The following is an 18,669-nucleotide window of genomic DNA, read 5'->3' as shown; positions in this document are numbered from 1 at the left end:
TGCTAGAGTAAAGTGATGCATAGTGAGAGAGAAAAATATCCTAAATTCAAATATAAGCTGATGGGGTGATGAACAAGCAGCAACTGACCAGGAAAGAAGATATGGCAAACATATCTCTTGGGATCGTGGCAGATAGCTTGATGAAAATATCACCTCAGAGTGCTGAAAACAACAAATTCTACAGTAGGGATTATTAGGAGAAAGACTGGGGGGGGAGGTGTGGTTAAGGAGATGCTTCTTTACACAGCGAGTAATTAAAATGTGGCATTTGCTGCCATAGGATGTAGTGATGGCCACAGGCATAGATGGTTTTAAAAGGGGATTTGACAAATTCATGGAGAGGTCTGTCAGTGGCTACTAGCCATGTTGACTAAAGGGAGCCTCCATATTCAGAAGCACAAGAACATATGGACATAAGAAAGGCCATGCCGAATCAGACCAAGGTCCATCAAGCCCAGCAGTCTGTTCACACAGTGGCCAACCAGGAGTCCTAGGAAGCCTTCAAACAAGACGACTGCAGCAGCATTATCCTCTGATAATGTGAATATCTGAATCAATCTCTGAATACCAGTAGCAGGAGGCCAAGGCCTCTATGCCCTGTGGTTGGACCTCCAGAGGAGCTGGTTGGCCACTCTGTGAGACAGAATGTTGGACTAGATGGACCACTGGTCTGATCCAGCAGGGTTCTTATCTTCCCATGTTCTTAAAACAGCTGGTCTCATGATAGCCTAGCATAGATCTATGGTATAACAGTATTTGGAATACAATGTTCCTTTCTGGTTGCCAGATCTCTTTTCAAGCTAGGGGAATCAATGCAAATGCACTCATAACCCATTTTGCATATTGCAACCTTGTGTTTTGACACTGCTGATGCATTCTATGAGTAATGTTGCCAACTTCGAATTGGGAAATTCCTGGAGATTGGGGTGGGGGGTTGGATCCTGGGGAGGGCAGGGTTTGGTGAGGAGAGGGACCTGAGTGGGTAAAAACATAGACTCCACCCTCCAAAGCAGCCATTTTCTCCAGGGGAACTGATCTCTGTAGCCTGGAGATCAGTTGTTGTTTTGAGAGATCTCCATTCCCCACCTTGAGATTAGTGATTTTATCCATGAGTTACCCCTGATGAGACCTCATAGGGTTGTTGACTCTGGCTTGGGAAATTCCTGGAGGTTTGGTGTCAGCACCTGAAGAGGAACTTAGGTTTCCTTAGGCTCTATGGTCTACCATAAAGTCTGCCCTCCAAAGCTTCCATTTTCTCCAAGGAGCTGATCTCTGTTGGCTGGAGTGCCGTTATTCTTCTGGGAGAACCCCAGCTCCCATGTGGACATTGAGAACCCTGTTTGAGTACCACTCAGTTGACTCATTTTGATCTCAGTTTGGCTATTAGCATAGGGTCACCAGCCTCCAGGTGGTGGCTGGAGACCTCCCGGGATTATAACTGATCTCCAGGCAAAACAGACCAGTTCACCTGGAGAAAATGGCCACTTTGGAAGGTGGACTCTATGGCATTATACCACACTGAAGTCCCTCCCCTCCCCAAACCCCACCCTCCTTAGGCTCCACCCCCAAAATCTCCAGGTATTTCCCAACCCAGAGCTGGCAACCCAATATTCGAATGGTTTTGGCAAAGCAACACTGGGGGAATCGGCTGCTGTCTTTTATCATTTCCTTTTGCTTTTAATCCAAAATTTCCTTTGCTGGGACATGAGCCGGAAATGCACACTTTTGTGGGCCGCAGTGTGTGAGCCGGACTCGGGCTCTGAGGCTGGCGTTTGGCTGCCTGTATCCACCACACAACAATGAGAGACCCAGCTTGGGGGGGGATGCAATTAAACAAACACCCCCTCGGGGACGATGGTTCCAATCCTGATTAAGCCCGAAGCGAAAATGAGCTCGGTGGCCTTCTCCTGGCCCTGCATGCAATTTGCAGCAGTTCCGTCGTAATTGGCAGGCTGTGCCTGCAGGAGAAGGCTAAGAAGTGGATTAGCGCCGTCGCTTCGGGTCAGGATTGAGTCACCCCGGCAAAGCCGAGCAGAGGGGTGTTGCAGTCCATCCGTGCCGAAGCAATTGCATTTCTTTCGAAAAGAGACTGGTGGCCTTCTGAAGAGGAAGGGAAGGATGTAAGACAAGACGCCGCAAAGGACAGAAAGGATTTAAACAGCAGGAGAAGGGGTTGTATTAACAGCAAGGGCCAACTCTGCCCAGCTTTTGGATTGCATACTATGTGCCTTGAAAACCGTACGGGATCGCCATAAGTCAGCACTTTCCACCACCACATTATAAAGGTAACACAAGTCATCTTTTTGCCTTATGGCCTAGCCAGTTGAGAGGTAGGCTGCCAGCTCCAGGTTGGGAAATACCTGGAGATTTTGGGGGCAGAGCCTGAGGAAGGGGCTGGGTTTGGGGAGGGGAGGGACTTCGATGTGGAGGAGTGGGGAATCGAACCCAGTTCTCCAGATTAGAGTTTGTCGCTCGTAACCAAGAAACCACTCTGGGGCCAAAGAAAACTACACAACTGGCTCCAAATTAGGACCTGCACAAATAAAACTGCTTTGTTCAAACCCAGTGAGGTTTTTTTGTTTTTTTAAATTGTATAAGCACTGCAGGAGAGAGGAAGATGCCATGAATTTGAGGGAAAGGATTATTTTTTTCTCCCTTACTCATTCTAGACCCGTGTTGGCGAACCTATGGCACGGGTGCCACTTCCGGCACGCGTAGCCCTTTCTGCCGGCACGCACGGTTCCTCCAAGCCGCTGGCCTTTCCGGCTCTGCCCCGCCCCGGATGGGGGAGGCTGTAGCCCAGGGGTGGGGAACCTCCGACATCATTGGCGGTGGCCCCCGGACTCTCCCACAGAAGCTGCCGCCATTGCTGCCGCTGGAGCGTGCGTGGCCGGCCAGGCGGGTGGGAGAGCGGGGAACAGAAGCCGAGCGCTCACACTCGGCATGGCCGGCGGCTTCTCCGGCGCCCTCTGGGCCTGTGCGGGCGGAGGGGCATGGCTGGTCGGTGGGTGCGAAGGAGGCGCCCTCTGCCCCACCCTGCTGGCCTCTCACAAGCCTGCCACCGCGCCCCACCGAGTGGCAAATCCAAGGCAAAACCTCCCATGCATAAATGGCCTCTTTCTTTTTCTGTCTCCCTCTGTCCTTTTCTTTCTCTCCCTTGCTCCATTTCTTTCTCCCTTTCTCTCTCTTTTTCTTTCTTTCTCTCCCTCCCTCCCTTCCCTTTCCCCCTCCCTTCCCTTCTTTCTTTCCTTCCTTCCTTCTTTCCCTCCAGCTGCTTCTCCGGCACCCTCTGGGTCTGTGTGGGCGGAGGGGCGTGCAGTCCTATTCCACCTTTGAAGTGCCCACAAGCTATCCTCCAAACACCTTTCCATTTGTCTTGATATGTAGAGAGAAAACACTAAGGAACTAGTTGCCAATCTCCAGGTACTAGCTGGAGATCTGCTATTACAGGTGATCTCCAACCAATAGAGATCAGTTCCCCTGGAAAAAATTGCCACTTTGGCAATTGGACTCTATGGCACTGAAGTCCTTCCCCAAACCCCGCCCTCCTCAGGCGCCACCCCAAAACCTCCCACTCATGATGAAGAGGAACTTGGCAACCCTAGCCTCTCCCTCTGGGCCCCCTCTGGGGGTGGCATTCAGGTTAAATTGCCGCATTGGCACTCGGCGATAAATAAGTGGGTTTTTGGTTGCAGTTTGGGCACTCGGTCTCTAAAAGGTTCGCCATCACTGTTCTAGACCAAGCTAATGGCTGCCATCTTGTGGTCCAGGCATAGAAATGCAGGTTGTGCCTTCACTCTCCCGACTGAACTATTCAATCAGCCTAGCATCTATTTTCTCATTACATGCCCCAGTTGCTGCTCTGTGTTTAGTTCGTAAGTGATACCAAAACACATTCCCTCACTGTAAATATTTGCTTCCTCAATGACCGAAATCCCTGCATCAGCACCAATCCAAACAATTTAGCCAGCCACAGAGATTACGAATTCTGCATTGGGGCGCTAGATGGTATACGCGCACATACAGATCTGTGGTATCGTGTATAGAAATGTACACTATAGGATGTAAAGCTGCAGATCTGTGCGTACTTATCCATGAAGACCGAATATAGGGGGGCTTACTTTTGAGCAAACATGCATAGCTTGGGTTTTTGTGAAGCGTCTGTGTTGGTTGCTATACCCGCCGTTAAACCGTGAAACCAAATGGAGGCCCTTCCCTAAACAAGCCCCTTTGTCTGATTGCCAGTCCGCCAGGGAAAAAACTGGTCACAGCTGCGTTATCCCTAGAGTTGCCAGCTGGAGATTTTGGGGGTGGAGCCTGAGGAGGGCGTGGTTTGGGGAGGGGAGGGACTTCAATGCCCTAGAGTCCAATTGCCAAAGCGGCCATTTTCTACAGCAGAACTGATCTCTATCAGCTGGAGATCAGTTGTAATAGCTGGAGATTGCCAGCTAGTACCTGGAGGTTGGCAACCTAATGGCAGAGGTTCTTTGCAAGGTGAAGGAACTGTGTAGCCTATCCAAAATCTTGCAGTCATTGTGGTGTAGAGGTTAGAATGTCAGACTAAGATCTAGGAGACCTCTGTTCAAGAACCTGCATTGCGACAAAGCTTTCTGGGTGACCTTGGGCCAGTTCCATTCTCTCAGCCTAGCCTACCTCACAGGGTTGTTGTGAAGACAAAATGAGAAAGCTCCTTAGTGGGATAAAAACGAACTAGACAGCATGCCTTTTCAAAAGTAAACCTTACTATTCAGCAGAATGTACTCAGAAGCAAAGGTGGACAGGATTATAAACCTTGCAGCGTAAACATGATTCCTTAGTAGCAAGTAGACTTTAGTATTGAAGCCAGATCCTATGCACAGTTATAGAAGTGCTTAAAATCAATGCTATTAATCTAATGCAGGATTTCATCACTTGCAATGCACGGAGCCCAAAGCAACCTGCTACCCATAGACTGGGGTCTGAGAAATTTCTCTGTTTTCTACAGTCCACAGAAGGCAGCGGAACCAGTTTTAGCAACTCCCTAGTGGGCCGTTACGCATGGCCAATGGATTGCATTCGGCTTCGCGAGAGGCAAGCTGAGAATGCCTGCTCTAATCCTTGGTTTTTCTAACATGAAGAGACCACTACTGTCATAGAATCATAGGCCATTTATGCAGGGTCGATTCTGCTCCTCGCTCAATGCTGATTTTTTAAATTCGACCTTTAAAATGACTATTCACGGTCCCGATGCAAGAGGAGAAAGTCAAACGAATTCCACCCACCCTTCACACTAGCCTGCTCCTTCGTTCCTTCGTTTGCATAGCCATTAGCAATAGTCGTTTTGCAAAGCTAGAAGGCCATGTTAAAGGGGCTCTTAAGAAAAGCAAAGAAGGTATGCGCAGGGCTTCACAGTGATGTCTGGAAAGACATTTCAGTATGAAGAAATCAAAAAAATATGCGGGGCACTTCAGCCTGGAACAAACTGCTAATTACCGAGCATAAACAACCATAGAATCATAGAGTTGGAAGGGGCCATATAAGCCATCTAGTCCAACCCCCTGCTTAATGCAGGATCAACCTAGAGCATCCCTGACAAGTGCTTGTCCAGCCTCTGCTTAAAGACTGCCAGTGAAGGGGAGCTCACCACACCCCTAGGTAACTGATTCCACTGTCGAACAACTCTTATTTGGAGAAAAAAATGCTAATATCCAGCCGGAACATTTCTGCTCGCAATTTAAACCCATTATTGTGAATCCTGTCCTCTGCTGCCAACAGGAAGAGCTCCCTGCCCTCCTCTAAGTGACAGCCCTTCAAATACTTCAAGAGAGCAATCATGTCCCCCCTCAACCTCCTCTTCTCCAGACTAAACATTCCCAGTTCCCTCGGCCTTTCCTCGTAGGGCTTGGTCTCCAGGCCTCTGATCATTCTCGTCGCTCTCCTCGGCACCCGCTCCATTCTGTCCAAATCCTTTTTGCAATGAGGCCTCCAGAACTGCACACAATACTCCAGGTGCGGCCTGACCAATGCAGCGTACAGCAGAACAATGCAGGCTACAGTGTCCTCTCCTCCAAAGTCAATTGAGTATCCGCCAGCCATACCAAAGCGCAATAGCTCTTCTTTGCAAAACGAGCTAGATTCAGCACAACAGGTCAGGGTCAAACATCTGTGTGGCCGATAGCGAGCGGAAGGCAGCAGGATTTCCAGCTGATTTGCACGAAGGCTGCGGGGGGGGGGGGGAGGCATCATTAGGAGGACCATCCCCAAGAACTGGTCCAGGGCTCCGGTGCCAGAGCAACGGTCCAGCCAGTCGGAATGCAAGCTCCTCGGCCAAGCGTTGCTTGCAGCATCTCTTGGAAAGGATGGTTGCAGTACCAGATTGAGGCTGATCAGGCCAGCAGCAGCAATCACATATTTGAACTTCCATCTCCAGTTGCATCTGTATCATTTCTGAAATGCGAAATACCGTTTTTTTAAAAAAGATGTAAATAAACCAGCTGTCCTGGGTGGGAGGTCTCCGCCCTGTAATCTGCCTGTCTGTGTTCTCTCCAATTGCAAGCAAAGCCACATTTTAATAACTCTCTCGCTAGTCTCAGTTTTCAGCGTACGCATGCAGGCAAAACCAAAATTATAATGCAATTTATAGAGAGAGGGGCTGGTGGCTTTTCTTCTGCCCTGATATCCTGGACGCAAAGTTTGACAGAAGCTCAAAGGGAAAAAAGCACGCATGGAAGATACCCAGCGTCTGTTTCACCGTAAAAATCCGCAGCAGTCGTCCCCGTTCATGTGGATTGTGTGCATTTTCTGGAGAAGTAGCAAGAGAAACAAAAGATTCAATCTAGACAAAAAAAGGACAGATTAAAATTATAGAGATGCTGAGGTAACAATGATGTGAAAGCTGATATTCTAAAGGGGCTGAATCCACCTGTCCTAGCTGGAGTGACGTTGGCATTGTATCAGGAAGGCACATGTGATTTTCCTCTCACCCCCATTTTGTCCTGACAACAAACTGTGAGGTCAGCGTGGTGTAGTGGTTCACAGCAGTGGTTTGGAGCAGTGGACTCTGATCTGGAGAACTGGGTTTGATTCCCCACTCCTCCACATGAGCGGCGGAGGCTAATCTGGTGAACTGGATTTGTTTCCCCACCCCCACACACAAAGCCAGCTGGGTGACCTTGGGCAAGTCACAGCTCTGTTAGAGCTCTCTTAGCCTCACCTACCTCACAGGGTGTCTGTTGTGGGAAGGGAAGGTGACTGTAAGCCGGTTTGAGTCTCCCTTAAGTGGTAGAGAAAGTCGGCATATAAAAACCAACTCCTCTTCTTCTTCCTCTTGCTGAGATCCCTCACAACTGATCCCCAATCTCCTCTTAGTTGTTTTGAAGAGCATCCCTTTGAGTGCCTAAGCAAAGCGGGGATCCCGAGAGTGAGTCTAAAGAGCAAACTTGGTCTGCCACGACGAAGGTATATCCTATCACGGAGGTAGGGTGTCACTGGAACGCGTAAAGCATTTACATTCCACCAGCTCCACGCAATGCCTAATACAATCATATCCCTTGCTCTGAGGAATGCTTCATCAAGGCAATATGGACCATTTCCAGCTATGGATATTTGGGCAACCCTTAAGTATCGCTAATCCAACCCAGCCATTGATAAAGACAGCCTAACGTCCAATCTACCCAGGATGAGCCGTCAAATCCATTATTCACGCACAGTCCTTTATCACAGTGGGTAGCCGTGTTAGTCGGTTTGCAGTAGTCAAAAAGTGCAAGAGTCCAGTACACCTTAAAGACTAACAAAAATCTGTATCTGAAGAAGTGAGCTGTGGCTCACAAAAGCTCATACCCTACCAGAAAATATGTTTGTTAGTCTTTAAGGTGCTACTGGACTCTTGCCCTTTTTGACTAGTCCTTTTTCAGTATGCTAAGACTGTCCAACGATTGCCCCACCTTGGCATGTCAGGAGTTTCCCTCCTAATCTTCCCGCCGGATTTTGACAGAAATTACCTTCAGACCCTGAAACCACGTTACTGGGAATAGAACCAGAAAATTTGGAAAAGAACCACAGAGACTTATTTAGTTACATGACGGCTGCAGCAAGAGTGGTTCTGGCAACGGTGCGGAAGCAAGAAGATATTCCAGAACTAGAGAGATGGCAACAAAAAATGGCAGAATATGTGGTGATGGCCAAATTAACTAGTATGTTGAACGGGAAAACAATGGAAGAATTTCTAAAGAAACGGAAGTGCTATTTTGATTATGCTAACCTGAGAGTTTCAAATAAGATATTTCTTTCTGAGGATTTATAAGTGTAAAGACTAATTGAAGATTTGGGTAAATAGATAATAAATGTGAAGAGAATTTATGGTAGTCATAGTAGGAGGATAAACAAGAATAAATCAGAAGGAACAGATGTGGTTTATAATGCAGGGCCCTTGTCTCATTAGAGAGAGAGTTCCAACAGGCCGGGGCCAGGACTGGCTCTGGTTGAGGACAGCCGGACACTCTTTGGGGCAGGGACCACCAGTAAGTTGGTGTGTGCAGAGCGTAACAGGAGAGACGGTTCTGCGGATCCGATATCTATTGGTTTAGCTCAATTAGTATTTTCACAGCAGCCACTCCCCCACACACAGACATCTGCCACAAGACATACAGTTAAAAGACAAAACATCCTTACATCCTCTGGCACAGAATGCCACGTTTTAATCACTCACGGTGTGAAGAAGTATTTCCTTTTGTCCATCCTGAATCTACTGCCCGTCAGCTTCATTGGATGTCCTCGAGTTCTAGTATTTTTTTGGGGGGGGGGGAATGATCTTTGTCCACTCTCTCCAATCTCATGCATAATTTTATAAGCCTCTATCATGTTTCCCTCTTAGTCATCTCTTTTCTAAACTCATAAGTCCCTAGGTGTATGCCAACTTTTGATCAGTGAAACAATGCATGGGTTAACCCCTTATTGTCCTGAAGTGTGGCCCTGATCTTTGGCACGCATTGGGACCAAGCCCAAATGTCTCCTGTTTTGCCCCAGTTGTTTGACACTTGCTCCTGGCTGTGAACGTTCCCTTTTGAAAGGCCGTGGCCCGCCCCTCCCTCGTTGTGTGTGTTTACCCCGAGTTCTTTTCAAGGAGGAGTTAACGCTCTCAGATTTCCACCTGCGCTGGTCAGAAGTGCCAGTCCTGACTTGTACACCACTACTGCCATTGACTAAATCTCTCTTTCTTCCTTTAGTGAGAAAAATCAATAGTGGGAGAACCTGGGCTTGTGCAACTGCTGCGGTCTGGATGGAAAGCAGGAGGTGAAAGACGAGCTTTATACAGAATCTCAGGGTGGTTCCACACTGGCCAAATGTTGTGCAATTCCCTCCTTTGGTACACACACTTATACTGGGGTTTCCAGATGACACCTTCATCAATCTATTCTTCTCTCATTCTTTTTTTTCCCTAGGAGCTTATTTGTTGCATTTTGTCGCTTTTGTGCACAATCTCTGTGGGGTGTGGATGTTCATTGCATTACTATTTCTCCACGTTCTCAAGATGATGGGTGTTTTGGCACATGTGATTTGGTGGTGTGATGGAAAAGCCTGGTTTCGTTGTTAGCATCCAAATTGCTTGACACGGTTGTACTTAAAATTTTTAATATATATATAGATGGTATTACATCATCAAATTACACTATTACCACCGAGGCCAGATGAACACTTGTCAGTGATCCTCTCTAGGGTGAACACTCTAGGGTGATCCTGCACTGAGCAGGGGGTTGGAATGGATGGCCTGTGTGGCCCCTTCCAACACCATGATTCTAACTTGAAAGGCCATTAGTCTATCGAAGTTAGTATTGTCAGCTCAGACTGGCAGCAGCTCTCCAGGGTCTCTGGTAGAGGTCTTTCACATCACCTACCTGGCTGGTCCTTTTAACTGGAGATGCTGGGGAGTGTACCTGGGACCTTCTGCCTGCCAAGCAGTTGCTCTCCCACTGAACCATGACCCCTTTTCGGCATCCGTAGACCCTAATGGCTGATGGTGGTTTTAAATACAAAGTTACAGCTGTTGGAAGCGCTAGGTGGCCAACGTCTCTATGGCTGTTGCACACATGACGGGCTTTTCAGCAGATTGGGGCCAGAAACCCTATAGCAACTCTACCATAAAATGAATATCCTTATGAAGACATTTGGTACATGACATACAGTAACCTCTAAATACTGCAAAGACAGAAAGAAGTTCCCTGCTTGGCAGAAGCTGTTTACTTAGAATTTACATTATGTTCAATTTCATTTGCAGTCAGGTACATTCGAGATCAGGAAAACAAATCCTTATCAAATTTTGACTCCCTTGCTCTGCAATGGGGAAGGAGGTTTTGGTAACAGACCCCTGCTTACCTGTTAGTGTGCGGGGGGCGGGGGGCATTGGGTCCTGCTGCAGGAGCTGGGGTACCTGTTTGGGTTCAGAACTGGGAAAGGTCAGCCACCGAGGTTGGGGAAATACCTGGAGATTTTGGGGGCAGAGCCTGAGAAGGGTGGGGTTTGGGGACGGGGGACTTCAATGCCATAGAGTCCAATTGCCAAAGGGGCCATTTTCTCCTGGGGAACTGGTTTCTATCACCTGGAGATCAGTTGTAATAGCAGGAGGTCTCCAGCCACCACCTGCAGGTTGGCAACCCTGCACTTTCTAGATGCACATTTCCCCCCCTCCAAATTCTCAAAACTCAAAAATAAGCCTCCTTGCCGAGTTTTTGGTCGTGCAGTGCGAAGGATGCTGCTGTGCGGAGTGTTGACGGTGTGGGGCCTAACGCGGACCATGGAATGATTTGTATCATAGAGCAAATTCATAAGTTCTGAAGAAAACACAGCGAAACAGGAGATTACTGGATCCCTATCCCGAAACGATTGCTCAAACTGTCTGCTTCAGCAATGGACCACTTCAGCAGCTTTTCCACGCAGCCCTAGTGGCTTTTTGCAGTCGAATGCCAGTATTTTTGGCAACATCATACTTTTCCACGTTGAGATTGCTGGGAATTTTGGGGGGAAATTCCATTGTCGACTGATATTTAGAGTTGTATGTGTGCATCATACATATTGTACTATGGCAGAGAACTTTGCAGTTTTGAAATAAAGCCTTGTACTTTAAGTAGTCATAATGAGTCCTGACCACCTGGAGGTTGGCCACCCTACGCTTTCTAGATGCACCTTTTTCCCGCCATCCTAATGCGGGGAAACTCAAAAAGAAGCCCCCTCGCAGAGTTCGGAGAATTGGGCTGGGGAAAATGTGCATCTAGGGAGCGGCAAATCCATGGCAAAACTGCCCATGCATCAATAGAGGCCCCAGACCCACCATCCTTGTACTTTAAGTAGTCATATTGAGTCCTGACCACCTGGAGGTTGGCCACCCTACGCTTTCTAGATGCACCTTTTTCCCGCCATCCTAATGCGGGGAAACTCAAAAAGAAGCCCCCTTGCAGAGTTCGGAGAACTGGGCTGGGGAAAATGTGCATCAAGGGAGCGGCAAATCCAAGGCAAAACCGCCCATGCATCAATGGAGGCCCCAGACCCACCATCCTTGTACTTTAAGTAGTCATAATGAGTCCTGACCACCTGGAGGTTGGCCACCCTACGCTTTCTAGATGCACCTTTTTTCTGCCATCCTAATGCGGGGAAACTCAAGAAGAAGCCCCCATGCAGAGTTCGGAGAATTGGGCTGGGGAAAATGTGCATCTAGGTAGCGGCAAATCCAAGGCAAAACCGCCCATGCATCAATGGAGGCCCCAGACCCACCATCCTTGTACTTTAAGTAGTCATAATGAGTCCTGACCACCTGGAGGTTGGCCACCCTACGCTTTCTAGATGCACCTTTTTTCCACCATCCTAATGCGGGGAAACTCAAAAAGAAGCCCCTTTGCAGAGTTCGGAGAATTAGGCTGGGGAAAATGTGCATCTAGGGAACGGCAAATCCAAGGCAAAACCGCCCATGCATAAATGGAGGCCCCAGACCCATCCTTGTACTTTAAGTAGTCATGAGTCCTGACCACCTGGAGGTTGGCCACCCTACGCTTTCTAGATGCACCTTTTTTCCGCCATCCTAATGCGGGGAAACTCAAAATGAAGCCCCCTTGCAGAGTTCGGAGAATTGGGCTGGGGAAAATGTGCATCAAGGGAGCGGCAAATCCAAGGCAAAACCACCCATGCATCAATGGAGGCCCCAGACCCACCATCCTTGTACTTTAAGTAGTCATGAGTCCTGACCACCCGGAGGCTGGCCACCCTAGATGCACCTTTTTCCCAGCACCCTAATGCGGGGAAACTCAAAAAGAAGCCCCCATGCAGAGTTCGGAGAATTGGGCTGGGGAAAATGTGCATCTAGGGAGCGGCAAATCCAAGCCAAAACCGCCCATGCATCAATGGAGGCCCCAGACCCACCATCTCCCCCCCACTCCCCTCCCCCTTAAACGATGCTTAGCGAGCTGGGAAGCAGGCAGAGCCCCGCAAGCGGCTCAGCCAGAGTCTTCCATACCGTCCCCCCCCCCCCGCTTTCAGGCGTGGCCAGCCCGGCTCTCCACCCCCCACCCACCCCACTCCGGCCCTCTTAAAGGGCCCGGCGGCCGCCTCGCCCGGGTTTCGCCGCCAGCCCGGAGCGGAGCGATGCGCGCCTGGAGACGCAGCGGCCGGAGCCTGCGGGCGGCGCTCCTGCTGCTGGCGGTAGGGACGGCGGAGGGGGGCCGGGGCGGGAGGCTCCGGGGAGCGGAGGACGGGAAGGTTTGGATGATCTTTAGTTGACCTTGTTCAAAAGCCGGAGTCCGAGGTCGCGATCGCCGGCAGGGGAGCGCGGCGAGCGGAGGCGGAGCGCGGCAGGCGCGGGTCTGGGCACCGCCTGGCTCAAGGGGAGCGCGCAGGAGCCCCCGGCGGACCGGTCCCGGTTGCTTATTTCATTTACGTTCTTTATAGTCCGCCTTCAGGACGGATTACGGGAGTCAGCACAGTGTTGTCAACATTTATTCATGGAAGGTTTTGCATTGGATTTGCCACTCTTTCGATGCACTTTCCCCCCATCCATATTCTCAAAACTGAACAATAAGCCGCCATGCAGAGTTTTGAGAATTCAAATGGGGAAAATGGGCATCTAGAGAGTGACAGATCCAATGCAAAACCTTCCATGAATAAATGGGGACGTTCAGTAACCAATGCATGAAGATAATTCACAGTGGGTAGCCGTGTTGGTCTGCCTGCAGTAGTAGAAAAGGGCAAGAGTCCAGGAGCACCTTAAAGACGAACACAAATATTTTCTGGTAGGGGATGAGCTTTTTTTTTTTTAGATGAAGGTGGAGTGAAAATTGGAGGGAGGAACATTAATAATTTGAGATATGCTGATGACACTACATTATCGGCAGAAAATAGCGAAGATTTGAAATGACTACTGCTAGAAGTTAAAAGAGAAAGTGCCAAAGCGGGACTACAGCTGAACATCAAGAAAACAAAAGTAATGACTACGGGAGAAGTACACAACTTTAAGGTTGACGATGAGGAAATTGAAATTGTTCAAGACTTTCTGTTCCTTGGCTCCACCATCAACCGAAAGGGAGACTGCAGCCAAGAAATTAGAAGGAGATTGAGACTGGGAAGGGCAGCCATGAAGGAGCTAGAAAAGATTTTGAAGTGTAAGGATGTGTCACTGGCCACCAAGACTAGATTAATTCATGCCATCATATTCCCTATTACTATGTATGGGTGTGAAAGCTGGACAGTGAAGAAAGCTGATAGGAAGAAAATAGATTCCTTTGAAATGTGGTGTTGGAGGAGAGTGTTACGGATACCGTGGACTGCCAAAAAAACAAATCAGTGGGTTATAGATCAAACCAGGCCTGAACTGACCCTAGAAGCTAAAATGACTAAACTGAGGCTATCATATTTTGGTCACGTCATGAGACGACAAGAGTCACTGGAAAAGACCGTCATGATAGGAAAAGTTGAGGGCAGCAGGAAAAGAGGAAGACCCAGCAAGAGATTGATTGACTCAATAAAGGAAGCCACAGCCTTCAATTTGCAAGATCTGAGCAAGGCTGTCAAAGATAGGACATTTTAGAGGACTTTCATTCATAGGGTCGCCATGAGTCGGAAGCGACTTGACGGCACTTAACACACACACATGAGCTTTCGTAAGCCACAGCTCACTTCTTCAGATACAGCTAGAATGTACAGCAACCTTGCATTCATGGCTCATTACCAATGCTGGTTTCTCCACACCCATCTCTCCCCTGGACATCACAGACTCTTCTGCATACTGCACCTAATCCCATCACGCCTGCTATTCACATTTACATGCTAATGCTTGTCTGAATTCACTCTCCTCTACTTAAAGACAGATGGATTCACACTCTAGCTGTATCTGAAGAAGTGAGTTGTGGCTCATGAAAGCTCATACCCTACCAGAAAATATTTTTGTTAGTCTTTAAGGTGCTACTGGACTCTTGCTCTTTTCTACCAATGCATTAAGGTTTTAGGTAGGGATGCCAGCTTCCAGGTTGGACCTGGGGGGGGGGGGGTCTCCCAGAATGACAGCTCATCTCCAGACTACAGAGAGCAGTTCCCCTAGAGAAAATGGATGCTCTAGAGCAGTGGTTCTCAACCTGGGGTCATATGCCCCCCCAGGGGGGGGGAGGATATTTCAACGGAGCCACAGGTGAAAATTGCTGTGTGCATTTTGTGTGGCTGTTTATGCTTCTTTGTTCCTGGGCTATTTACAAATAAAACATTGAAATAACTATCTTTCTACTGGTAGGATGGGGGGGGGCACAGGAAGGAAACAAGGTCGGAAGGGGGCCACGGTCGGAAAAAGGTTGAGAACCACTGCTCTAGAGCAGTGGTTCTCAACCTGGGGCCATATGGGGCCCCCCCGGGGGGGGCAGGATATTCCAACGGAGCCACAGGTGAAAATTGTGTAAATGGGGGGGGGCACGGCACGAGACTAGGGGGCCACAGAGGGAAGTGAGGAGAACAAAGAAGTGACCGAGAAAAGAAAAAAGAAAACAGAAGTGAAGAAACTAGAAAACAGTGGTAGAGGCTTTGTTCTCCCTTGTATGTGAACATTGTTGTTTATTAGCGTGTTGTATTCCCTTTTTGCGGGGTGGGACGGTATTTTTTGTAAATTTCAGTTTCGCAATAAGAACGGCATGTGTGCATTTTGTGTGGCTGTTTATGCTTCTTTGTCCCTTGGACAAACAAAACATTTAAATAGCTACCTTTCTACGGTAGGACAGGGGGGCCACAGGAAGGAAACAAGATCGGAAGGGGGCCATGGTCGGAAAAAGTTTGAGAACCACTGCTCTAGAGGGTGGACTCTATGGCAGTGATTCCCAACCTGGGGTACGTGTACCCCCAGGGGTATGAACTAGGACATTTAGGGGGAAATTGCATAATGGCAGAAATATGCATTTGAAATAATGGCAACTATATTAATTACAAACATTTTGGTAATATGAAGGGTGCAATTTATAGAAATGGGCTGCTAAATGGTACGCAAGTGAAAAAAGGCTGGGAACCACTGCTGTATGGCATTGTACTCCACTGAGATCCCTGTCCTTCCCAGGCTCCATCCCCAAATCTCCAGGAGTTTCCCAACCTGGATCTAGCCACCCTACCCCCATCTCCTGGAACCACCAGAAAGGACAGAATCATAAGTATTCACATGACACAGTATCAGTGCAATCCTATGCAGTATGATACCAGTCTAAACCCACTGAAATGAACAGGCTTAGACCAGAGTTCAGAAATTACATATTAAGATCCAACTGACAGTAAGCTGTACGCAGCGGTATAGACCAATTGGGATGAGCGTGGACTAGAAAACTAACCTTTCTTTGTTGCACCGCTGCTTTCCAAGTCTTACAATGAGCTCTGTAGCAGGATCTGTCTGATTCGGTATGAGTTCTCTGCTAGCACCATTCTAGACACCTCCCAACCATTTTCAGAACACCCAGCTCCATGGTAAACCTGATGGCTACTGTAGTTTAGGTTGGCTGTCACCCCAGGCTCAAGTGAGGACAGCAGAGTCAGCACAGTTTGAATAAGTGCTATTTACTTTTATTTACAGGTGCAATAAATACAAGCAAGTTCTGGCATACTCCGACAAAGTGCTCCGCCAGACACTCTATTTGTAGCAGAGTGAATACATACATTCTTTGTACAGTTATATACAATTCTGCCTAGTCAATTAACCAATCAACTGGTAGCTGCTGAGTCATCATTCTCAACCTGTTCAGGCCTGTTCTGACTACATCTTTTTTACAGTCATGTGACTACAGCTGTCAATGAACTGTCAAGTAGATTATTTCCATCTGCTCACTGTCTGTAGTCTTTCAGAATATACTGTCAAAACCGGGGCTGGGTTTTGTTAACCTTCATTGGGCTGTACTGTACCATCGTTTTTCCATTATTGCTTCTTAAGCCACATAAAGAAATTATTCCATAGGCAAGATGGAAAAACAGAAGTGTGGGGTTGCTGTGGAGAGGCAGGCAATGGCAAACCACCTCTGTTGGCTGTGACTTGACAGTACATTCCACCACCATAGGCCTTCCTTGTTACCAAAAGGGTTGGATCCAGTCTTTTGAACATTGGCACAGTATTGAAACAGTACGCTACGCTGGTCAGGCTCTTCTTATGTTCTTATGTTTTGTTTGCCCTAGTGATAACTCTCCTTGTGTGAGATTCCTTCTGATTCCCCCCTGCCATTGTAGCCCCTTCCCCTTATTTTATGGATAAATTTTAAAATCGTGTCCATACTCAACAGGGAAAATTAAAATCTAGTCCAACCCCCTGCTCACTGCAGAATCGGCCTAGAGCACCCCTGACAAGCGTTCGTCCAGCCACTGTTTGAAGACTGCTGGTTATGAGGAGCTCACCGCCTCCCTAGGCAGCCGATTCCATTTCTGAACTACTCTTACTGTAAGAAAAAATTTCCCTGATGTCCAGCTGGTACCTTTCCACCCGTAATGTAAACCCAATATTTCGAGTCCTATTCTCTGCTGCCAAAAGGAACAGTTCCCTGTCCTCCTCTAAGCGACAGCCCTTCAAATATTCAAGAGAGCAATCATGTCCCCCCTCAACCTCTTCTTTTCCAGACTAAACATTCCCAAGTCCCTCAGCCTTTCCTCATAGGGCTTATTTCACTCTAGGAATTATGAAACTCTAAATTCCTGGGCGTGACAGGGATATCAGCAGTTGGTTTAACACACTGTTCTGAAACTAGAACTCCCCTTATCTATGCCTCCGCTTTTTCAAGACTTCCCAAGAAGACTGTAAGACTTTCTTAGGCAAAAGTCTTCTGTTACTTAATGGTTCTTATCAGAAAAAAATTGTCTAATGTACAATTAGTTCTGGCTGTCCAGATATCCCTCTTCCTTTTTATCACCGTTTTGTTATTACATCTTTATCCATCCAAGAATCTCAGAGGTGCATACACGGGTCTTCTCACCATTTATATTTACAGCAGTTTTTCCAGGGAAGCTGTAAGAATAAGTTTCTCAGCAAGGCTTCATCTGGCAGTCAGCCTGAACAGAAGGACTGACAGTGGTTGCTATACAAATATGGGCTCTTCTTGGGTCTTTGCATAAGGCCCAAAGTACACTTTGCACATGATCTCCACAGGACTCTCAGAAGGACACCAGCTGGGTGTTTCCCAATGCTCCATACGGAAGCGCTGGAGGGACCTGATTTGAATTGGGACCATGGTGTGGGGGTAGGAGGGATTCCTGCCTTCCTCCTGTTCCATTTTCCCAACCCAAAACAGCCCCAGGGGGCTTCACATGCAGTCGTTTCTTCAAGGAGGCCAACTGAGGCTCCTTTGCATCTTCTGGAAGCAGGCGGAAGGTGTGTGTGTGGTGAGGGAGAGCGTTATGAGAAATTCGTTGGTCAGGAAGACAGTTCTCGGAGATTCAAAAGGGGGTTGCTTTTGCTCTTCAGGGACTATATCATGCATGCTTGAGCCCAAAGAATATTACACCGGATTTGGTGCCAGGCGTGCTGGAGAGTTTCCAGTGCCAGACCTCTTCTTTCTCAAACTTACCCTCACCCTGGAGAGATGAAAGGGAGGTGAGGAGGCCTCATAGGAATGGAAGCGTCCATGTTTGTCACCAAGAAGCCAGGGAAGTGTCGCTTCTAGTAGTTCCTGGCTCAGTGGATTAAACATTCAACAAGTTCTGGAGCGTCTGTTTTTGAGAGATGGCATGGTTAGTGTTCGGCTAAGACTGGGGAACCCTGAGCTCATTTCCTTCTCTGTCATGAAGCGTACTGAATGACATTCTTCCTCAGCATGATTAACCTCATAGGGTTCTGAGTTTTAAAAAAAATTGTGGGGAGGGACTACAGCTCAATGGAAGAGCGTCTGCTTTGTATGGAGGAGGGTCAATCCCTGGCATCTCCAGTTTAAAGGACCAGGCAATAGGTGATGTGAAAGACCTCTGCCCGAGACACTGGAGATCCACAGCCAATTGGAGTAGACAATACTGACTTTTATGGACCAGAGGTCTGATTCAGTATGACGCAGATTCATGTGTTTGTGTATATGAATATACTTAGCCCTGCATTCATTGGAGGAAGGGCAAGAGTTAAAAATATGATGTACAGATAGATTGATAAGGAGGGGGAAATTATTCAATATGAGGGAAATTTCACTTTGTCCAAATTCAATTTTAGGAAGAATTCGAATAGCA

At 47.9% G+C, this 18,669-nt stretch overlaps 1 protein-coding gene across 1 annotated transcript in view; it reads left to right on the top strand.

Annotated features, from left to right (window-relative positions):
* Window positions 1-12,606: 12,606 nt before the first annotated feature.
* CDH26 (cadherin 26) overlaps window positions 12,607-18,669 on the top strand; it is a 33,638-nt gene continuing 27,575 nt past the window's right edge. The window contains exon 1 of the mRNA XM_056844900.1: window positions 12,607-12,720. Within this exon, the coding sequence (XP_056700878.1) occupies window positions 12,607-12,720 (114 nt within the window). The remainder of the gene's footprint in view (window positions 12,721-18,669) is intronic.

The sequence above is a fragment of the Euleptes europaea genome, chromosome 2, assembly GCF_029931775.1.
Source record: "Euleptes europaea isolate rEulEur1 chromosome 2, rEulEur1.hap1, whole genome shotgun sequence".
NCBI classification, from domain to species: Eukaryota; Metazoa; Chordata; class Lepidosauria; order Squamata; family Sphaerodactylidae; genus Euleptes; species Euleptes europaea.
The sequence above is the reverse complement of the archived record's forward strand: the minus strand, read 5'-3'. Positions and strand labels throughout refer to the sequence as shown.